The sequence below is a fragment of the Eschrichtius robustus genome, chromosome 6 (genome assembly GCF_028021215.1).
Source record: "Eschrichtius robustus isolate mEscRob2 chromosome 6, mEscRob2.pri, whole genome shotgun sequence".
Classification (NCBI taxonomy): Eukaryota; Metazoa; Chordata; class Mammalia; order Artiodactyla; family Eschrichtiidae; genus Eschrichtius; species Eschrichtius robustus.
Genome location: NC_090829.1, coordinates 38,660,404 through 38,678,093, shown reverse-complemented (window position 1 = coordinate 38,678,093; position 17,690 = coordinate 38,660,404). Strand labels below are relative to the sequence as shown.

At 34.7% G+C, this 17,690-nt stretch overlaps 1 protein-coding gene across 7 annotated transcripts in view; it reads right to left on the bottom strand.

Annotated features, from left to right (window-relative positions):
• RSRC1 (arginine and serine rich coiled-coil 1) overlaps nucleotides 1-17,690 on the bottom strand; it is a 425,567-nt gene that overhangs the window by 165,016 nt on the left and 242,861 nt on the right. For all 7 annotated transcript variants that reach the window (XM_068546163.1, XM_068546166.1, XM_068546167.1 and 4 more), the window contains one exon: nucleotides 6,742-6,793. In XM_068546163.1, coding sequence (XP_068402264.1) covers nucleotides 6,742-6,793 — 52 coding nt within the window. The remainder of the gene's footprint in view (nucleotides 1-6,741; nucleotides 6,794-17,690) is intronic.

Genomic DNA, 17,690 nt, shown 5'->3' with positions numbered 1-17,690 from the left:
TATAGTGTTCTTACGTGTGTAACTCTTCTGTGTTTTACAATACTTAATTAGCTTCTATCCCAGCAAGCGTCACTGAAATGCATGTCCATAGTTAGGGTGAAGACGAAAACACTGGTAATCACAGAACATTACCCTAGATTTGTCAAAGTTCTCAGAAATATAGCTACTATGAGCACCCTAATAGTTAAGGAAAAGAACTTTTATTCTGAATAAAACATTAATCCTTTTGTATTATCAATTAAAAACAACTCATTTCAGAATCAAAGGCTTGCTTGAGGATAGAAATTATTTTATTATAAGGTAATTGTAGCATTATGCCTAAAAAAACAAGATACATATTTGGTAATGTTTTCTATCACCCTTCTTTCTGCTCAACGTAACTCAGGGATTTAACCTATGAATAGAAATAGCTCAGGAGTCAGAAATCATTGGATTTGAGCCCTGGTTTTCCCACTTACTAGGTATGTGATCTTTTACAAGTCATTTAAGCTTTCGGGATATTTGTAAAATGGAGTTAATTAGCTCTCCATGCAGGGATGTGAGTCAAATGATAAAAGATTTATGAAAATGCTTTGAAAACTATAAAGCACAATAAAAAGTGCTACAGATATTATTTAGAAAATGAAATATTACACAGAAATTTTATGATAAATGGGATTTACCATACATGCATTAAAGAAACTTCTATTTCTCTTATAACATTAGAGATATAATTTTAAAGGTTGCAGGTGTCAATAATTCTATTAAAAGTAAAATATTAAGGAGATTTTTAGAGAAAATTATGTCTTGAAACTATGTTGTGAGAAGTGTCATTTTTTCATAGTGATGAAAAATATTTATGTTTTGGAAAAATCTCTCCTCTAAATTCTTCTTCAGACCTATGAGCATATGGAGCATAAGATGACATTGTGGGTTTTGTTTTTTTTTTTAATGCATAGATTTAAAAAAAATAATAAATTTATTTATTTATTTATTTTTGGCTGTGTTGGGTCTTCGTTTCTGTGCGAGGGCTTTCTCTAGTTGCGGCAAGCGGGGGCCACTCTTCATCGCGGTGCGCGGGCCTCTCACTATCGCGGCCTCTCTTGTTGCGGAGCACAGGCTCCAGACGCGCAGGCTCAGTAGTTGTGGCTCACGGGCTTAGTTGCTCCGCGGCATGTGGGATCTTCCCAGACCAGGGCTCGAACCCGTGTCCCCTGCATTGGCAGGCAGATTCTCAACCACTGCGCCTGCAGGGAAGCCCGACATTGTGTTTTTGTGGAAAATCAACTAATGTGTGGAATGACGCTAACAAGACAAACAATAGTGACAGCAAAAGCGATGGAGACGAGTCTTTAAGTAAACTCATTATCTTCCTTCTTCCTCCTGTGTGATAATCACATTTCGTTATCTCTTCTGTCATGTACTACCTTCAAGTTTAAGATTAAAAGTTGTATTATTGCCATGTATCTTCTACTTCTGAAGCCAGGGAACTTTTCAATATATTTATTTAAAATCCACCAAAGAGTGGTTTAAATGAGCACACCAGCATCCAAAGGCTTAATTTTCAGTTACCCAGAATATTATTTCACAGTGACTTACTCACCAAAGATTAATAGCTGGAATTCTATTTGGCATAGTGACACTCACTACAGGCACTGTTAAAACTCCTGGGAAAGATCCAGAAGTTTTAGATATGGTTCCTGACCTTCAGACATTTATTATTTCATTGGGAAAATAGGTCCAACACTCATGAAACAAATATTAATATCAGCAGTATGTGAGTAAATACCAACATGAATGGTGTGCATAGAAAAAAAGAAAAAGAATTCAAAGGAGAACAGAAAGATTACATGCTGTAATGGTCAGAGAAATCACGTGGAAATGTTATTTGAGATTCATACCGAAGTGTTTAGAGAGAGAAAGGGGAAGGAGAAAGACATTTCTAGAGGAGAAAAAAATCACAAGCAAAAATTCCCAGGTAGAAAAGAACATGAGTAACTCAAAGAATAATGAGAAGAAGTATAAAAATGAATTCTAAGAAAAAAAGTTAGAAAAGTCTGTGAATCCACCATACAAAACCTTGGAACCTTAAGCACATAAGTGTAAAATTGATCTTGTAAGCAATCTAGAGCCAGTGAATAATTTTGAGCAAAGGAGCAGCATGACCAAGTGGTGGCTGAGAAAGAATCATCTAGCAGTGGTACTCACCAGAAGCAATATGGAAATAATTTTCTGGTGGCTACCATCTGCCAGACTCTGGGCTAGGTACTTCACTTATAATATTTATCTTCACAACAATCCTATAAGGTAATCATCATCTTCTCCCCCTACAGACTAGGAAATAATGGTGTAGGGAAATCCTCAAAACCTAAATACTGATACTGTCAAATAGGTAACCTAAATATGCAACACGGTCTAGTTGAGACAATAGGGGGCTATAATTTTATACTGCTGGTGGGAATGTAATATGGTTCAGCCGCTGTGGAAAAGTTTGGTGGTTTTACAAAAAGTTAAACAAAGAATTTGCCAAATGACTCCATAATTATACTCCTAGGTGTATACCCCTCAAAATTACAAATGGTTACTCAAACAAGTACATACATATATGCATGTTCAAAGCTACACTGTTCACAATAGCCAAAAGGTGGAAAAAACCCAAATTTCCATCAATAGATGAATGGATAAACAAATGGCATGTGTGTAAACACACACACACACACACACACACATATATACACACACACACACACACACACACACACGCATTCAGTGGAATATTATTCAGCCATAAAAAGGAATAAAATACTGACACAGGCTACAACATGGCTATACCTCCAAAACATGCTAAATGAAAGAGGCTAGACACACAAGGTCACACACTGTATGATTCCATTTATATGAAATATGCAGAATAGATACATCCATAGAGATAGAGGGCAGGTTGATGGTTGCGGTTGCCAGGAACTGAGGGTAAGGAGAGGGGAGAGAAATTGCCTAATAGGTAATAGGTTTTACTTTGGAAATGTTTTTAAACTAGATAGAGGTGGTGGTTATATAGCTTTGTGGATGTATTTAATGCCACTGAATTGTCACTTTAAACTGTAATGTTTTATTTTGTCTTATGTGAATTTCAGCTCAATAAATTTTAAAAAGTAAAGAACTACAGTAAACTAGAAAATACACACATCTGCCATATTCCATTTAAAAAAAAAAACCGTTTTGGCTAAACAATAAACATCAAACTACTGAAGGTCACAGAATGAGTGAGCAGTGGAAGCAGGCTTAGAACCCTTCCACTATTCACCACCCTCTCTCGGGAGAAGAGACAGAATTGAAGCAAAAGACCAACTAGGAGGTAATGGATTAACCTCTGGGTGGATTGTTTGGTGTCCAGACTAAGGAGTTGGCAGTGGGAAAGATAATAGAGGGATAACTATAAAAAATATTTCAAAATAAGTTATTAATTCTAGGTGAATGACTGCCTATAAAGAAGTCAAAGATAAACATTTCAAGGTTTTGAATCTTAATGAATGTGATAATGGTAAAAGTATTTTTTAAATGAAAAGAAAGAAGTCATGGCCAAGAGGATTTTTAATTGTATTTACTCAATATCATAAAGTAAATCATTATCTGAAGTTATATTGATAACTTAAAGATTCAATCTTACAAATTTATATAGTTTTACAAGCTTGAGTCCTCCTGCAATTGGAAAAAACAAAACATCTTAGATGTAACCTTAACTTCACATCACCTTCAAATTAAAAGTTAAACAAGAGACATGAAACTTCATTTCAATTGCATTTTGGCAATGAACATGAAAGAAGATTCTATCTAAATCTGAAGATTTAGCATAGCAAAATATAAAAATGTTAACAGTTTAGTATATACAAAATATGATCATAACAAATACAATAAAATCTCTGACTTCAAATTCAAGGTACATGGTTACATTTTGCTTAATGTATTTTACTCATACATATGTCTTTCAAAATCATACCGCTAGTAATTATTGCCAAATGTTATTAAATATATTTTAATTCCAAACCAAGGCCATTATTAACATTCACTAATAAATCAATAACAATGCAATGGTTACATATAAAACTTTCTTCTGGGACCCACAATTAGAGTAAAAGACTAAGTCTAGTCAGCAAGATTTCTACATATGAACCCTATCTACCAGATTATGGTAACTATAAGGCTGAAATAAATCCTGGCTCCAGAATCTAGCATACAGCCTTAAGTTCTTCCCTATACCCAATTTTAAGGCCCTAAAGTTGAGGGTGTTTTCCCTGGGAACTCAAGTAAACTCCAATGAGACAGAATGGGAACTACCAGGCCTTCCTATCCAGCCAGCTCAATCTTAGGACCAGGCTAGACTTTATCCATGAGCCTTACCAGACTGAGCTCAAGTTCTTATTCCCCCCTACTTTATTTTGCTTGTTTGTTTATTTTTAATAATACAATGAATACCTTGATTCATCACTGAAACAGAGATCCAGAACCTTGACAATAAGTTCTATATTTGCTTAGTGCTCCCCTATATCCATCTATCTGCTTCTCCTCTCAAAGGCCACAAGTTCTCATTAATAACAGTAATGTATGTTTTTCAAAGGGGTATAATATGTTATTTCATGTTATAAAGCAATATAGTCATGGAAATGGCATCAAAAAACAAAATCTGGTTAAAATGGTTTCTTAACCAGTGACAATGGTTACAACACAACCCTTTTGTAAAACAATTTAGCAAGAATGTATAAAAAGCCACTCTACATATTAGCACCCTCTAATCTCATAAACTCATTTCTATAGTAATCAATTCCAAGAAAATAAGCTAAACTATGAAAAACACTATTTGTAACAGGATGTGCATAACAGTATTATGGATAAGAGGGAAAAGCTAGAGACAATGTAAATGTTCAATAAGAAGAAAATGATTAAATAAATAATCCTATATCTAGCTAAGGTCTGTCCTTTGCTTATGGGGGGCAATGTTAAGTTTTTTAATTTGAAAATTGTCATAATATTTTGAATGTTTGTCAAATTCACAGAACCTCCCTATTTATCCTTAATAGAATTTAGAATGTTAAATTAAAAAATGAGGAATGACAGCTGGAACCAATATAAGCAAGTTATACACTGAGGTCTGCACTGTCAGATCTGTTTTATAATATGCTTTTTGTGACCACCTAGAGGGGTGGGATAGGGAAGGTGGGAGGGAGACGCAAGAGGGAGGAGATATGGGGATATATGTGTATGTATATCTGATTCACTTTGTTATAAAGCAGAAACTAACACACCATTGTAAAGCAATTATACTCCAATAGAGATGTTAAAAAAAATTTTTTTTAAAGGTAAAGAAAACTGTATAAAACTATGAAATACAATTCTTTATAGTTGCATTAATAGAAACAAATATTTTCTGGACTAAGCACCACAAATATTTTCCTTTAAAGCAAGAGTTTGTCAGTACTCAAGTAATGAACCTGGAAATATTTCTTCTAAGCAAAATGCCACTAAAGAATGAATATATATTATATAAATAACAAAGAATCGTATTAACTAGCTTTATCCTATAGTATATTTATTGGAGAGTCAAAATTTGAAAAACCTAACAGTAAGCAAAATTTTAGTATATCATGTTTTCTATGTAATTAAAGATAAAATGAGTAAGATCAATACATAAAGATAAATGACTTTTACAGTAATATGAAGTGGTATACAGATTCACAGTCAAAATATTAATTTTTATACGGTAAGTTACTTCAATTAGTGATTTATGAAGCTAGTATATCATTTATACTGGTATTCCCAATCTTTAGACTGTAGACATGTTGGGTAGGAATTAAAGGAGCTAATCTAAGAAATCCTTGAATTAATATGTATACATGTATTTTTGCAATGAATATTAAAAATATAACTACTATCATTTGGTAGTCTGAAATTACTTTTGATGTCAAAATAGAATTCTCATTTTCCAGTTGGAAATTATGAACTCTTTACAGATCCTTAAAAAGTAAATAATTTTAAGAAACATGTACTCCTTTGGTAATATTATTCTAACCCTACCTCATGCTTGATCTTGACAACTTATTATTTGAATGTAACATATATTTTTAAAAAGCACATTAAGATTCAGAGTAAAATATCAGTACTTGGAAAAGATAACATGGATCTCTTATATTTTTTAAAAAGTAAAGTATTTAATGTGTACATGAATCTGGGTATTATAATCTAAAATCAAAGAAAGAATTATTGTGCAATTGAGATATTAAAACATACAGATTTTTAAGATTAGATGGTATCCAGACGAATAGTCCAATGAGTTAGTCTAATGTAACTGGAAGAATTATTAAACATTTATCTCATTTCCTTTAGAGCAAAACCTTGATCTAAAAATCACACCTTATATAAAAATTAAATCAAAATGATCACAGCCTCAAATATAAAATGTAAAGGTATAAAATTCTTCTTAAACATGCCACTAAAAGCACAGTCCATAAAAGACAAAAATCAATAAACTGGACTTCATCAAAATTAAAACTAAAATCGAAGCCAGTTTTATAAATAAGAAGGTAAAGAATGACCTTTTAACATCATACTATAGCAATAAATATTTGAGGTAAAATACAGCCATACAAAGATCTCATAAATTTGTGAGGCTACATGAAAATAGGTGTTTTGCTCTTTGACCCATCTGTAAGCATGCTAGGATTTATTTCACATATTTTCATTTAAATAAAGTTAATTATTAACACTTACCAGCAGCTTCAAGAACCAGTTGTAGTCTTGCTTTGGCCTGTTCAGCTGGGGGCTAAAAATCAACCATAAAAGACACTTACAAGGTAGTTTTAACAGAGCTTTAAATTAATGCATTATTATGTGAGTATCAGAAAATTGAGAGAACTTTGTCATAATCAGTATTAATATCCACCCACATCTTAACAAAATTCCATCACAGCAGCTCTACCAATCTACTCTCTCACCCTAGTAATCAAATCACACTTTTCATTATTATGATGCAAGAATGAAGTTCTTCTTCTTTTTTTTTTTTTTTACTAGAAAAACTTTTATTTGTTATCCAACATGTACCAGTCAGCAACAGCCTAAATACATGCAATTTAATAAGGAGGCAAAACCCACACATTTAACAACATACTCTCAAGTTGTGTTGTTTCTTTGCATATGGAAACATGCAAAATGACCTATTAGAATTTAAATAGCAACTTGAAGTCCAATACCTCAGGCAAATCATATCCTAAAACCAAATATTTTCTGCTTTCCTTACAGTATTTGAAAGGAGCAATTGTGATAAAGATAGGACACAATGTGAGTTACTGCTTTCAATTCCTACTAGCTGTCCTAAAATTATTCTCTCAATGAACTTTGATTCAATACAGTTGATAATGCTGAAACTACTTTCCTACCAGTGACCTTATTCTGAGATTTTTGGATAATATGTTGATGGTATCCAAACTATAAGATGGATTGTATCAAGGTTATGATCTTTATGAAAGACTTGTTAAAAACTGTTTTTAATACTTAAGACTTTACATTTCTTAAGATGTCAGTAAGTGACTAAATAATCTCATGTTTATATATAATACCATCATTTGAGAATTAACATTTTACAAGATATATTTGAATGTTTTGCTATTTGTGAAAAAACAGCCTGAATGAAAAGAATTACATAATTGGATATGGAAAGAAGATGTTGTGCTCAGAAAAGTGTAAGAGTTTGAATGGTATTTCTGAATAAACTGTAAGAAACAGGATAGAAGAGTGGTAGATGAGACAGGAAAGAAGACAGGGCTAGCCTTTTATACCACAGAAGAGGGATTAACAAACTATGACCTAAACCTGGTTTTGTAAATAAGTTTTATTGGAACACAGCCATGCCCATTGGTTTATATATTGTCCATGGTTGCTTTTGTGCTCAACTCAACAACAGCAGAGTCAACTATTCGTGGCAGAACTCTCATGGCCAGCAAAGTCTAAAATATTTATTATGTAGATCTTTAAGGAAAAGACTGTTGACCCCTGCCATATAAGATGGAGAGACTTGGAAGAATTTGAAATAGTGGGGTGACGAGATGAGATCTGCACTCTGACACATCATTCTAGAAATATACTTGAGGATGAAGTGCAAAGAATGTGACAGAAGGCAAGGAGCTCAGTTAGGGAGCAATTAAAGAACTCCAGATGAGAGATGATGAGGGCCTGGGGAGGAGCAGTAGCAGTAAGGTTGGACAGGAAGAACTAGATTTGAGAAACATTTAATTGGTAACATGAAAGGGCTGATTGGATATGAGACAAGGAAGGAGGAGTTGACAAACAAAAAGAATATTTTATGTCATATGTTTGTAGAAAAAAATGTATGTAAGTGTGCTTTATAAAGTTATCAATATTAAAAATGTGACATCAAATTAAAATATCATAGCAAAATATCAATAGAAGACTGTGACATCTACTGAATATGATCTAACAGTTATAAAGGAAACTGCCAAGCAATTAACATGAACATTTATAATGATGAAAGGCAAATGACATTTGACATCAGTATCAGGGAGCATAGTGAGTGTGCAGAACTGTAGAGCACATGGCCCAGCTAAAGAAAGCAGCTGGTACTCAGCACCAACTCACTGTTGTCAGCAGAAATGCAAATCAAGGGTTATAAAACTTCTTGATTTTTTCCTGAGACTTTAAGTCACCATAAAGACAAATACTGTGTGGAACAAACAGTACTTCTCAGAGCCAGATTCAATCCCAAAACAGACAGTCTGTAATCTCTGCCATCTACTTAACAAACACAGTAGAAACATGATATTGATACTTTGTGCAACATAGCATAACTAGAATGGCAAGAAGGAAATAATGTTCTGACTAGCAGGTCTCAAGCAAGCACAGAATTATGAAGTATATATTTCAGAGTATCCTAGTAAGCAGTGACGTTTGATAGAAAAATGTGAGAAACTTTATTGCTTAAGATATTTCACGGGAAAGTAATAGGTATTTCATAAGAAAAGATTATTTTTACCAAATAAGAAATATTTAAAACAAATATACAAACTGATGAGTACCCATATTCAGTAAAATATTAACAATATTGTTAGTCTCTTAACCCACAAAACCCCCTCCATAGCAGCTCCCTCTCTCCCCCAGTTAAAACCTATGTCTTAAAAATATGGTGATTACTGTCCCTGAAGAGTCTTGATGGTTGATGATTACGATAAAAACACCTGTTAAGACATATTTATATTTTATTAATTCCTCTAACTATCTATAATACAGGATTCATATTTCAAAGATAAAGAAAACCAGGGAATAAGAGTAGTTTACTAACTTGCCTTTACTAGTAAATGATAGGCTGAAATTAAGACATTCTGACTCCAAATCTCAGGATTCTTCTAACTACATCACTAGGATATTCATGAATTCAAAGCAATTAACTTCACAGATATAAAAGCATACGGACAGATTTTTGATTCTGTTCAAAAAAAATCTATGCAAGATAGTACATTTGCCTATACAAATATAACTTCCTAAATTATTTGTGAAATATAGGGATCAATTCCAACTATGGGGACAAACACACTGTTAGATTAGCCAGACTTTTAAAAGTAATTTGTCTTTTATAAGTATTTTTGCTCTTAAAAATATTTGATTCATTTCACAAGCATTTTTCTTGGATAGGGTATTCAGATACACATGTTCTCTGACTTTTTTCCCACCTGCAAATATCTTTCTTTCGCCACAACTGGTGAATAATTTGAATGGATATGGGATTCTCAGTTGCAGTCTTTTTCTCTCAGTCACTTGTTCTTCAAATTCTTTCCAAGTGCTCCTCCACAGTGTTTCAGCCTTGAGTCTGTCCCAGAGAGGGAAAGCATCACAACAGGTCTCTTGGCTGAAACCCTCCAGGTCCCACCTGCCTATTTGCATCAGTAGCTTCTTGACTCAGAAAAAGTAGATAAGCTGGAGATGGAAATGGAGAGGAGGCAGCCTGATTTATGTTGCCATCATTCTGATTGCCAGTTATAGTTACTTTTTAAGAAAAGATTAAGAAGAAAGAAGAAACAGAATATACAGTTAAAAGAACATTTTTCGACTAATCCATTTTTAGTTAGGTATCATCATACTAAGCTGACTTAGATTGAAAAAACCTTTGCGGCTTGAGTGCCAAAATTTCTAATGCTTTAGCTATTTTAGAGTGTATTAGACTCCAGGGATTGGTATGAATTCCATCTAAAACTGGTAAATGGTACTAATGTTATTCAGAGCCAGGAAAAAAAAAAAACTTTATGAAATAAAGAAGAAACTAGCAACAAATACAAATGCATGGAATACAGCAATTTCTCAAAATAAGAACTGATAAATGAGGACATATTTAAGAACACAATGTCACAATTATATTGTATGAAGCAAACTTATGGAGAAAAAATTGTATTCTATTAAAAAATAATATTCCTACGGGAAAAAATCTGTAAAAAATACAAATACATGGAGGCTAAACAATACACTACTTAATAACCAAGAAATCACTGAAGAAATCAAAGAGGAAATCAAAAAATACCTAGAAACAAATGACAATGAAAACATGACGACACAAAACCTATGGGATACAGCAAAAGCAGTTCTAAGAGGGAAGTTCATAGCACTACAATCCTACCTCAAGAAACAAAAACAATCTCAAATAAACAACCTAACCTTACACCTAAAGCAATTAGAGAAAGAAGAACAAAAAAACCCCCAAAGTTAGCAGAAGGAAAGAAATCATAAAGTTCAGATCAGAAATAAATGAAAAAGAAATGAAGGAAACAAGAGCAAATATCAATAAAACTAAAAGCTGGTTCTTTGAGAAGATAAACAAAATTGATAAACCATTAGCCAGACTCATCAAGAAAAAAAGGGAGAAGACTCAAATCAATAGAATTAGAAATGAAAAAGGAGAAGTTAACGACTGACACTGCAGAAATACAAAGGATCATGAGAGATTACTACAAGCAACTATATGCAAGTAAAATGGACAACCTGGAAGAAATGGACACATTCTTAGAAAAGCACAACCTTCTGAGACTGAGCCAGGAAGAAACAGAAAATATAGACAGACCAATCACAAGCACTGAAATTGAGACTGTGATTAAAAATCTTCCAACAAACAAAAGCCCAGGACCAGATGGCTGCACAGGTGAATTCAATCAAACAATTAGAGAAGAGCTAACACCAATCCTTCTCAAACTCTTCCAAAATATAGCAGAGGGAGGAACACTCCCAAACTCATTCTACGAGGCCACCATCACCCTGATACCAAAACCAGAAAAAGATGTTACAAAAAAAAGAAGACTACAGGCCAATATCACTGATGAACACAGATGCAAAAATCCTCAACAAAATACTAGAAAACAGAATCCAACAGCACATTACAAGTATTTACACCATGATCAAGTGGGGTTTATCCCAGGAATGCAAGGATTCTTCAATATACGCAAATCAATCAATGTGATATACCATACTAACAAACTGAAGGATAAAAACCATATGATCATCTCAACAGATGCAGAAAAAGCTTTCAACGAAATTCAACATCCATTTATGATAAAAAATCCTCTAGAAAGTAGGCATAGAGGGAACTTACCTCAACATAATATAGGCCATATATGACAAACCCACAGCCAACATCGTTCTCAATGGTGAACAACTGAAACCATTTCCACTAAGATCAGGAACAAGACAAGGTTGCCCACTCTCACCACTATTATTCAACATAGTTTTGGAAGTTTCAGTCACAGCAATGAGATGAAAAAGAAATAAACGGAATCCAAATCGGAAAAGAAGAAGTAAAGCTGTCACTGTTTGCAGATGACATGATACTATACATAGGAATCCTAAAGATGCTACCAGAAAACTACTAGAGCTAATCAATGAATTTGGTAAAGTAGCCGGATACAAAATTAATGCACAGAAATCTCTTGAATTCCTATACACCAATGATGAAAAACCTGAAAGAGGAATTAGGGAAACACTCCCATTTACCACTGCAACAAAAAGAATAAAATACCTAGGAATAAACCTACCGAAGGAGAAAAAAGACCTGTATGCAGAAAACTATAAGACACTGATGACAGAAATTAAAGACGATACAAAGAGATGGAGAGATATACCATGTTCTTGGATTGGAAGAAACAACATTGTGAAAATGACTATACTACCCAAAGCAATGTGCAGATTCAATGCAATCCCTGTCAAACTACCAATGGCATTTTTCGCAGAACTAGAACAAAAAATTTTACAATTTGCATGGAAACAGAAAAGACCCCGAATAGCCAAAGCAATCTTGAGAAAGAAAAACGGAGCTGGAGGAATCAGGCTCCCTGACTTCAGACTCTACTACAAAGCTACAGTAAGCAAGACACTATGGTACTGGCACAAAAACAGAAATATAGATCAATGGAACAGGATAGAAAGCCCAGAGATAAACCCACGCACATATGGTCACCTTATCTTTGATAAAGGAGGCAAGAATATACAATGGAGAAAAGACAGCCTCTTCAATAAGTGGTGCTGGGAAAACTGGACAGCTACATGTAAAAGAATGAAAGTAGAACACTCCCTACACCATATACAAAAATAAATTCAAAATGGATTAAAGACCTAAATGTAAGGCCAGACACTATCAAACTCTTAGAGGAAAACACAGGCAGAACACTCTATGACATACATCATAGCAAGATCCTTTTTGACCCACCTCCTAGAGAAATGGAAATAAAAACAAAAATAAACAAATGAGACCTAATGAAACTTAAAAGCTTTTGCACAGCAAAGGCAACCATAAACAAGACGAAAAGACAACCCTCAGAATGGGAGAAAATATTTGCAAATGAAGCAACTGACAAAGGACTAATCTCCAAAATTTACAAGCAGCTCCTGCAGCTCAGTATCAAAAAAACAAACAACCCAATCCAAAAATGGGCAGAAGACCTAAGTAGACATTCCTCCAAAGAAGATATACAGACAGCCAACACACACATTAAAGAATGCTCATCACTAATCATTAGAGAAATGCAAATCAAAACTACAATGAGGTATCACCTCACACCAGTTAGAATGGGCATCATCAGAAAATCTACAAACAACAAATGCTGGAGAGGGTGTGGAGAATAGGGAACCCTCTTGCACTGTTGGTGGGAATGTAAATTGATACAGCCACTATAGAGAACAGTATGGAGGTTCCTTAAAAAACTAAAAATAGAACTACCATATGACCCAGCAATCCCACTACTGGGCATATACCCAGAAAAAACCATAATTCAAAAAGAGTCATGTACCACAATGTTCACTGCAGCTCTATTTACAATAGCCAGGACATGGAAGCAACCTAAATGTCCATCAACAGATGAATGGATAAAGAAGATGTGGCACATATATACAATGGAATATTACTCAGCCATAAAAAGAAACGAAATTGAGTTTTTTGTAGTGAGGACCTAGAGTCTGTCACAGAGTGAAGTAAGTCAGAAAGAGAAAAACAAATACCGTATCCTAACACATACATATGGAATCTAAAAAAAAAAAAATTGTTATGAAGAACCTAGGGGCAGGACAGGAATAAAGACACAGATGTGGAGAATGGACTTGAGGACATGGGGAGGGGGAATGGTAAGCTGGGATGAAGTGAGAGAGTGGCATGGACTAATATATACTACCAAATGTAAAATAGCTAGTGGGAAGCAGCCACATAGCACAGGGAGATCAGCTCGGTGCTTTGTGACCACCTGGCGGGTAGGGTAGGGAGGGTGGGAGGGAGATGCAAGAGGGAGGAGATATGGGGATATATGTATATGTATAGCTGATTCACTTTGTTATAAAGCAGAAACTAACACACCATTGTAAAGCAATTATACTCCAATAAAGATGTTAAAAAATAATAATATTCCTTAAATCAAAATTAGTAATGCATAATTGGAAAAAAAAAATTACTAAAACCGAATTACACAGAATATTAATGTTGTTCCCTTAACAAATAAATATTAGCATTGACATTAATAGAACAACAGTAAGAACAGTATGAATTTTTACTGTAAGGTTTTATATCACATAGGGCTTAAACTTTCTAAATTAATAGGGGTCCTTTTTTGGGGAGGAGGGGTTTGGTAGTCTTTCTATTGCCATGGATTCTACAGAACTGCCCTGCTCCCTCACCTCCGCTTGGTAGCCAAGTATACCTACATAACTCCATTGGTATGCCCTAGTTTTAGAGAAGAAAGTGGTTTCTTAGGAAGAAACAAAAGCTCTTAAGATGAAACCAAAAAAAAAAGGTCAGTCTCTTGATGACTTGTGGAGGTGACCAACCTCAATGTCTAGACTTTTTCCTTCAACTTTGGTTTTACTCTTATTTAGTCCAATACCCTGAGTTCCTTACAAATAGACTGTATGTCTAGATTCTTAAAATACTGCCAAAGCTAACATTCCAAACCAGCACAATCCTCTGAGCAATGACCATACAAAAAAAAAAGAGAAGCAAAAAGAAGCCTATCCTTACAAAAACCAGTTTACACACTGAACTATTTAAACTATTTGCTCACTCTTCTCACTTCCATTCATATTTAGCTTCCTAACCACTGGCCACCCCTATGGAAATTCTGTAAGTTGATGAAGCTACAGCCATTCCAGCTGCCAAGCACACTCTTGGGTTTGTTCATGACAGGGAAGTATAAAGTCTGAAAGAAAGACTGGCTGAGCAAAGAGAGCACTCAAGCTTAGAAACAACATTTCACAAAATCAAAATTAGGACTGCATTATATGGTTTTCAGCTATTACTCTCAATTTTATATTATCATATGCTCTTTTTTATACAAAAAAATATATACAGAGAGGATTCTGGAAGATGGCAGAGTAGGAAGCACCAGGAATCCGTCTCCCCATCTAGACAATAATTACACTGGCAGAATCTGTCTGACATAACTCTTTTAGAACTCTGGATTCTTTTGAAGCCTTGCAAACTACCAGGGGAAGACGCGGACAGTAAATTGCGGTTAATTTTGGTCAATTTCAGCTATTAGCACAGTAGCAACTACCCATCCCCCACCCCCAGCCACGTGACAAGCAACAGTGCACCTGTTCCTAGAGCAGCTTGCACACAGTGCAAGTGCTGGCAAGAATGTGGATAAATTGGAACGCTTATGTACCGTTGATGGGAATTAAAATGGTACAGGGTTGTGGAAAACAATAAGGCAGTTCCTCAAAAAATTAAAAAATAGAACTACCATATGATCCAACAATTCCACATCTGGGTACATACCCCAAAGAATTGGAAGCAGGGTCTTGAAGAGATATTTGTACACCCATGTTCATAGATGCATTATTCGTAACAGCTGAAATGGAAACGCCCAAGTGTCCCCTGATGAATGAAATGGATAAGCAAAATGTGGTATAAACATACACTGAAATATTATTCAGCCTTAAAAAGGAAATTCTATAACATGCTACAACATGGATGTGATCAGAAAAGATGTTTGATATGATTTCAATCTTCTTAAATTTATTGAGACTTGTTTTGTGTCCCAACGTATGGTCAATCCTTGAGAAAGTTCCACGTGTACCTAAGAAGAACGTGTATTCTGCTGCTGTTGTATAAAATAAAACAATTACTCAGGATATCCTGAGTCTCAAGCTCTGCCACTGCAGAAGGTAAGGGTGGGAGAGGAATCAGGGTTGCATGGGCACCTCTGCTGTGTCTGGTGTTGTCAGGTTTGCAGTTCTGGGGAGGGGGATGGTGTCCCAGGCCCTGCTGCCACTGCAGCCCAGTTACCTGTGGCCACAGCTGCCACTGTGGCCAGGAGGCCAAAGTCATGTGTGCTGCCTCCCTTGCTGCTGCTAAATGCTATGGGCCTGTGGGCACAGCTGCTGAGGCTGGAGGGCCTTAATCGCAGGCACCTCCTCTGCTCTTTCCTCAGTTCTATCTCCCCTGTGTGTTCCAGAGCACCCATATGTAGATGTACAGACATGTAGAATTCTCTGGCATTCTGGTATGTTGGGCAGAGTCAGCTTTGCTCAGTTGTGGATGTTTTACTGGTTGAATACTGAAGGGGAGAGACAAAGGTAATGTCTCACTCTACGCCATGATGCTGACATGACTCCAATACAGTTTCAAATTTCAAAGATCTTAAAGCATAATGAGGAAGATAATAAAAATAATAATTTAAAGAAACTACTATTTACTAAACGTTTACATTATGCCAAGCATGTGTGTTACTTCCATATTTTCTTAAAATTTTCAGAGAGCTTATCAAGGTATAACGAAACCACAATAAATTACACCATTTAAAGTGTACAGTTTTATAGGTTTTGACATACTCATACAGCCATGAAGGCATCATTACTGTTAAGATAATGAGCATGTCCATTACTCCAAAATTTTCCACGTCCTTCTTTAATTCTTCCATGCCCCTCTGTGCCTCCATTCCACTTCCCAGTTCCCAGGCAACCACTAATCTGCTTTCTATCACTATACATTACTTTGCACTTTCTACTATGTTATATAGATGGATGGAATCATATGGTATGTACTCTTTTATGTCTAGCTTTTAAACTCAGCATAATTATTTTGAAATTCATCCATGCTGTTGTATATATTGATATGCATTCCTTTTTACTGCTGGGCAGTATTCCATTGTAAGTAAATACTACAACTTCTTTATGCATTTACCTGTTGACAAACATTCAAACTATTTCTAGTTTCTTGGCTATTATAAAACATACTATAAACATTAAGGTAAAAATCATTATATAAATATATGCTTTCAGATCTCTTGGGTATATATTTAGGATTGGAATGGTTGAATTGTATGGTAAACATATGTTTAACTTTTTAAGAAAATACCAAACTGTTTCCAAAGTGGTTTCATATTCCCACCAGCACAGTATAGGAGTCTCAGTTGCTCCACATCCTAGTCATGACTTAGTATACTTTATTGTGGTTTTAATCTATATTTCCCTAATGATTATTGGTGTTGAGCATCTTTTCATGTGCCTATTTATTATCTATCTATATATATATATTTGATGGCAAAATAGATGGTCAAATCTTTTGCCAATTTTTTATTAAATTGCTTTCTTATTATTGAGTTTTCAGAGTTCTTAATTATAATGAAAGTAATTTTTCATATATGAGGTCTGCAAATTATACACACACACACACACACACACACACACACACACACACACACACACGGGGAATTATATATTTATACTTATAAAGCCTCCCCGCCCCACTGAGTGACTTGTTTTTTCATTGTCTTAAGAGTTTCTTTTGAAGAGCAGAATTTCCTAATATTGATGAAGTCCAATTTATCAATTTCGTCTTTTATGAATCATGCTTTTGTGGCGTTACATCTGAGAAATCTTTACCTAACCCCAATTCACAAAAATTTGTCCTATGTTTATACCTAGAAGTTTTACAGTTTGTTTACATTTAGTTCTATGAAATACATTTTGTTAAGTTTGTATACGGTGCAACATATACATTGAAAAACCTTTTGTTTTTCTGTGGTTTTTATTTTTTTCTTTAAATGAGTCTATTTCTAGACTCTCTATGCTGTTCCATTGACCAATTTGTCAGTCTTGATACTAATACCACACTGTCTGTATTTCTTTGAGTACAATTTTACATTAACTTGAAATCAGGTGGAATAACTTCTCCAAATTTTTTCTTC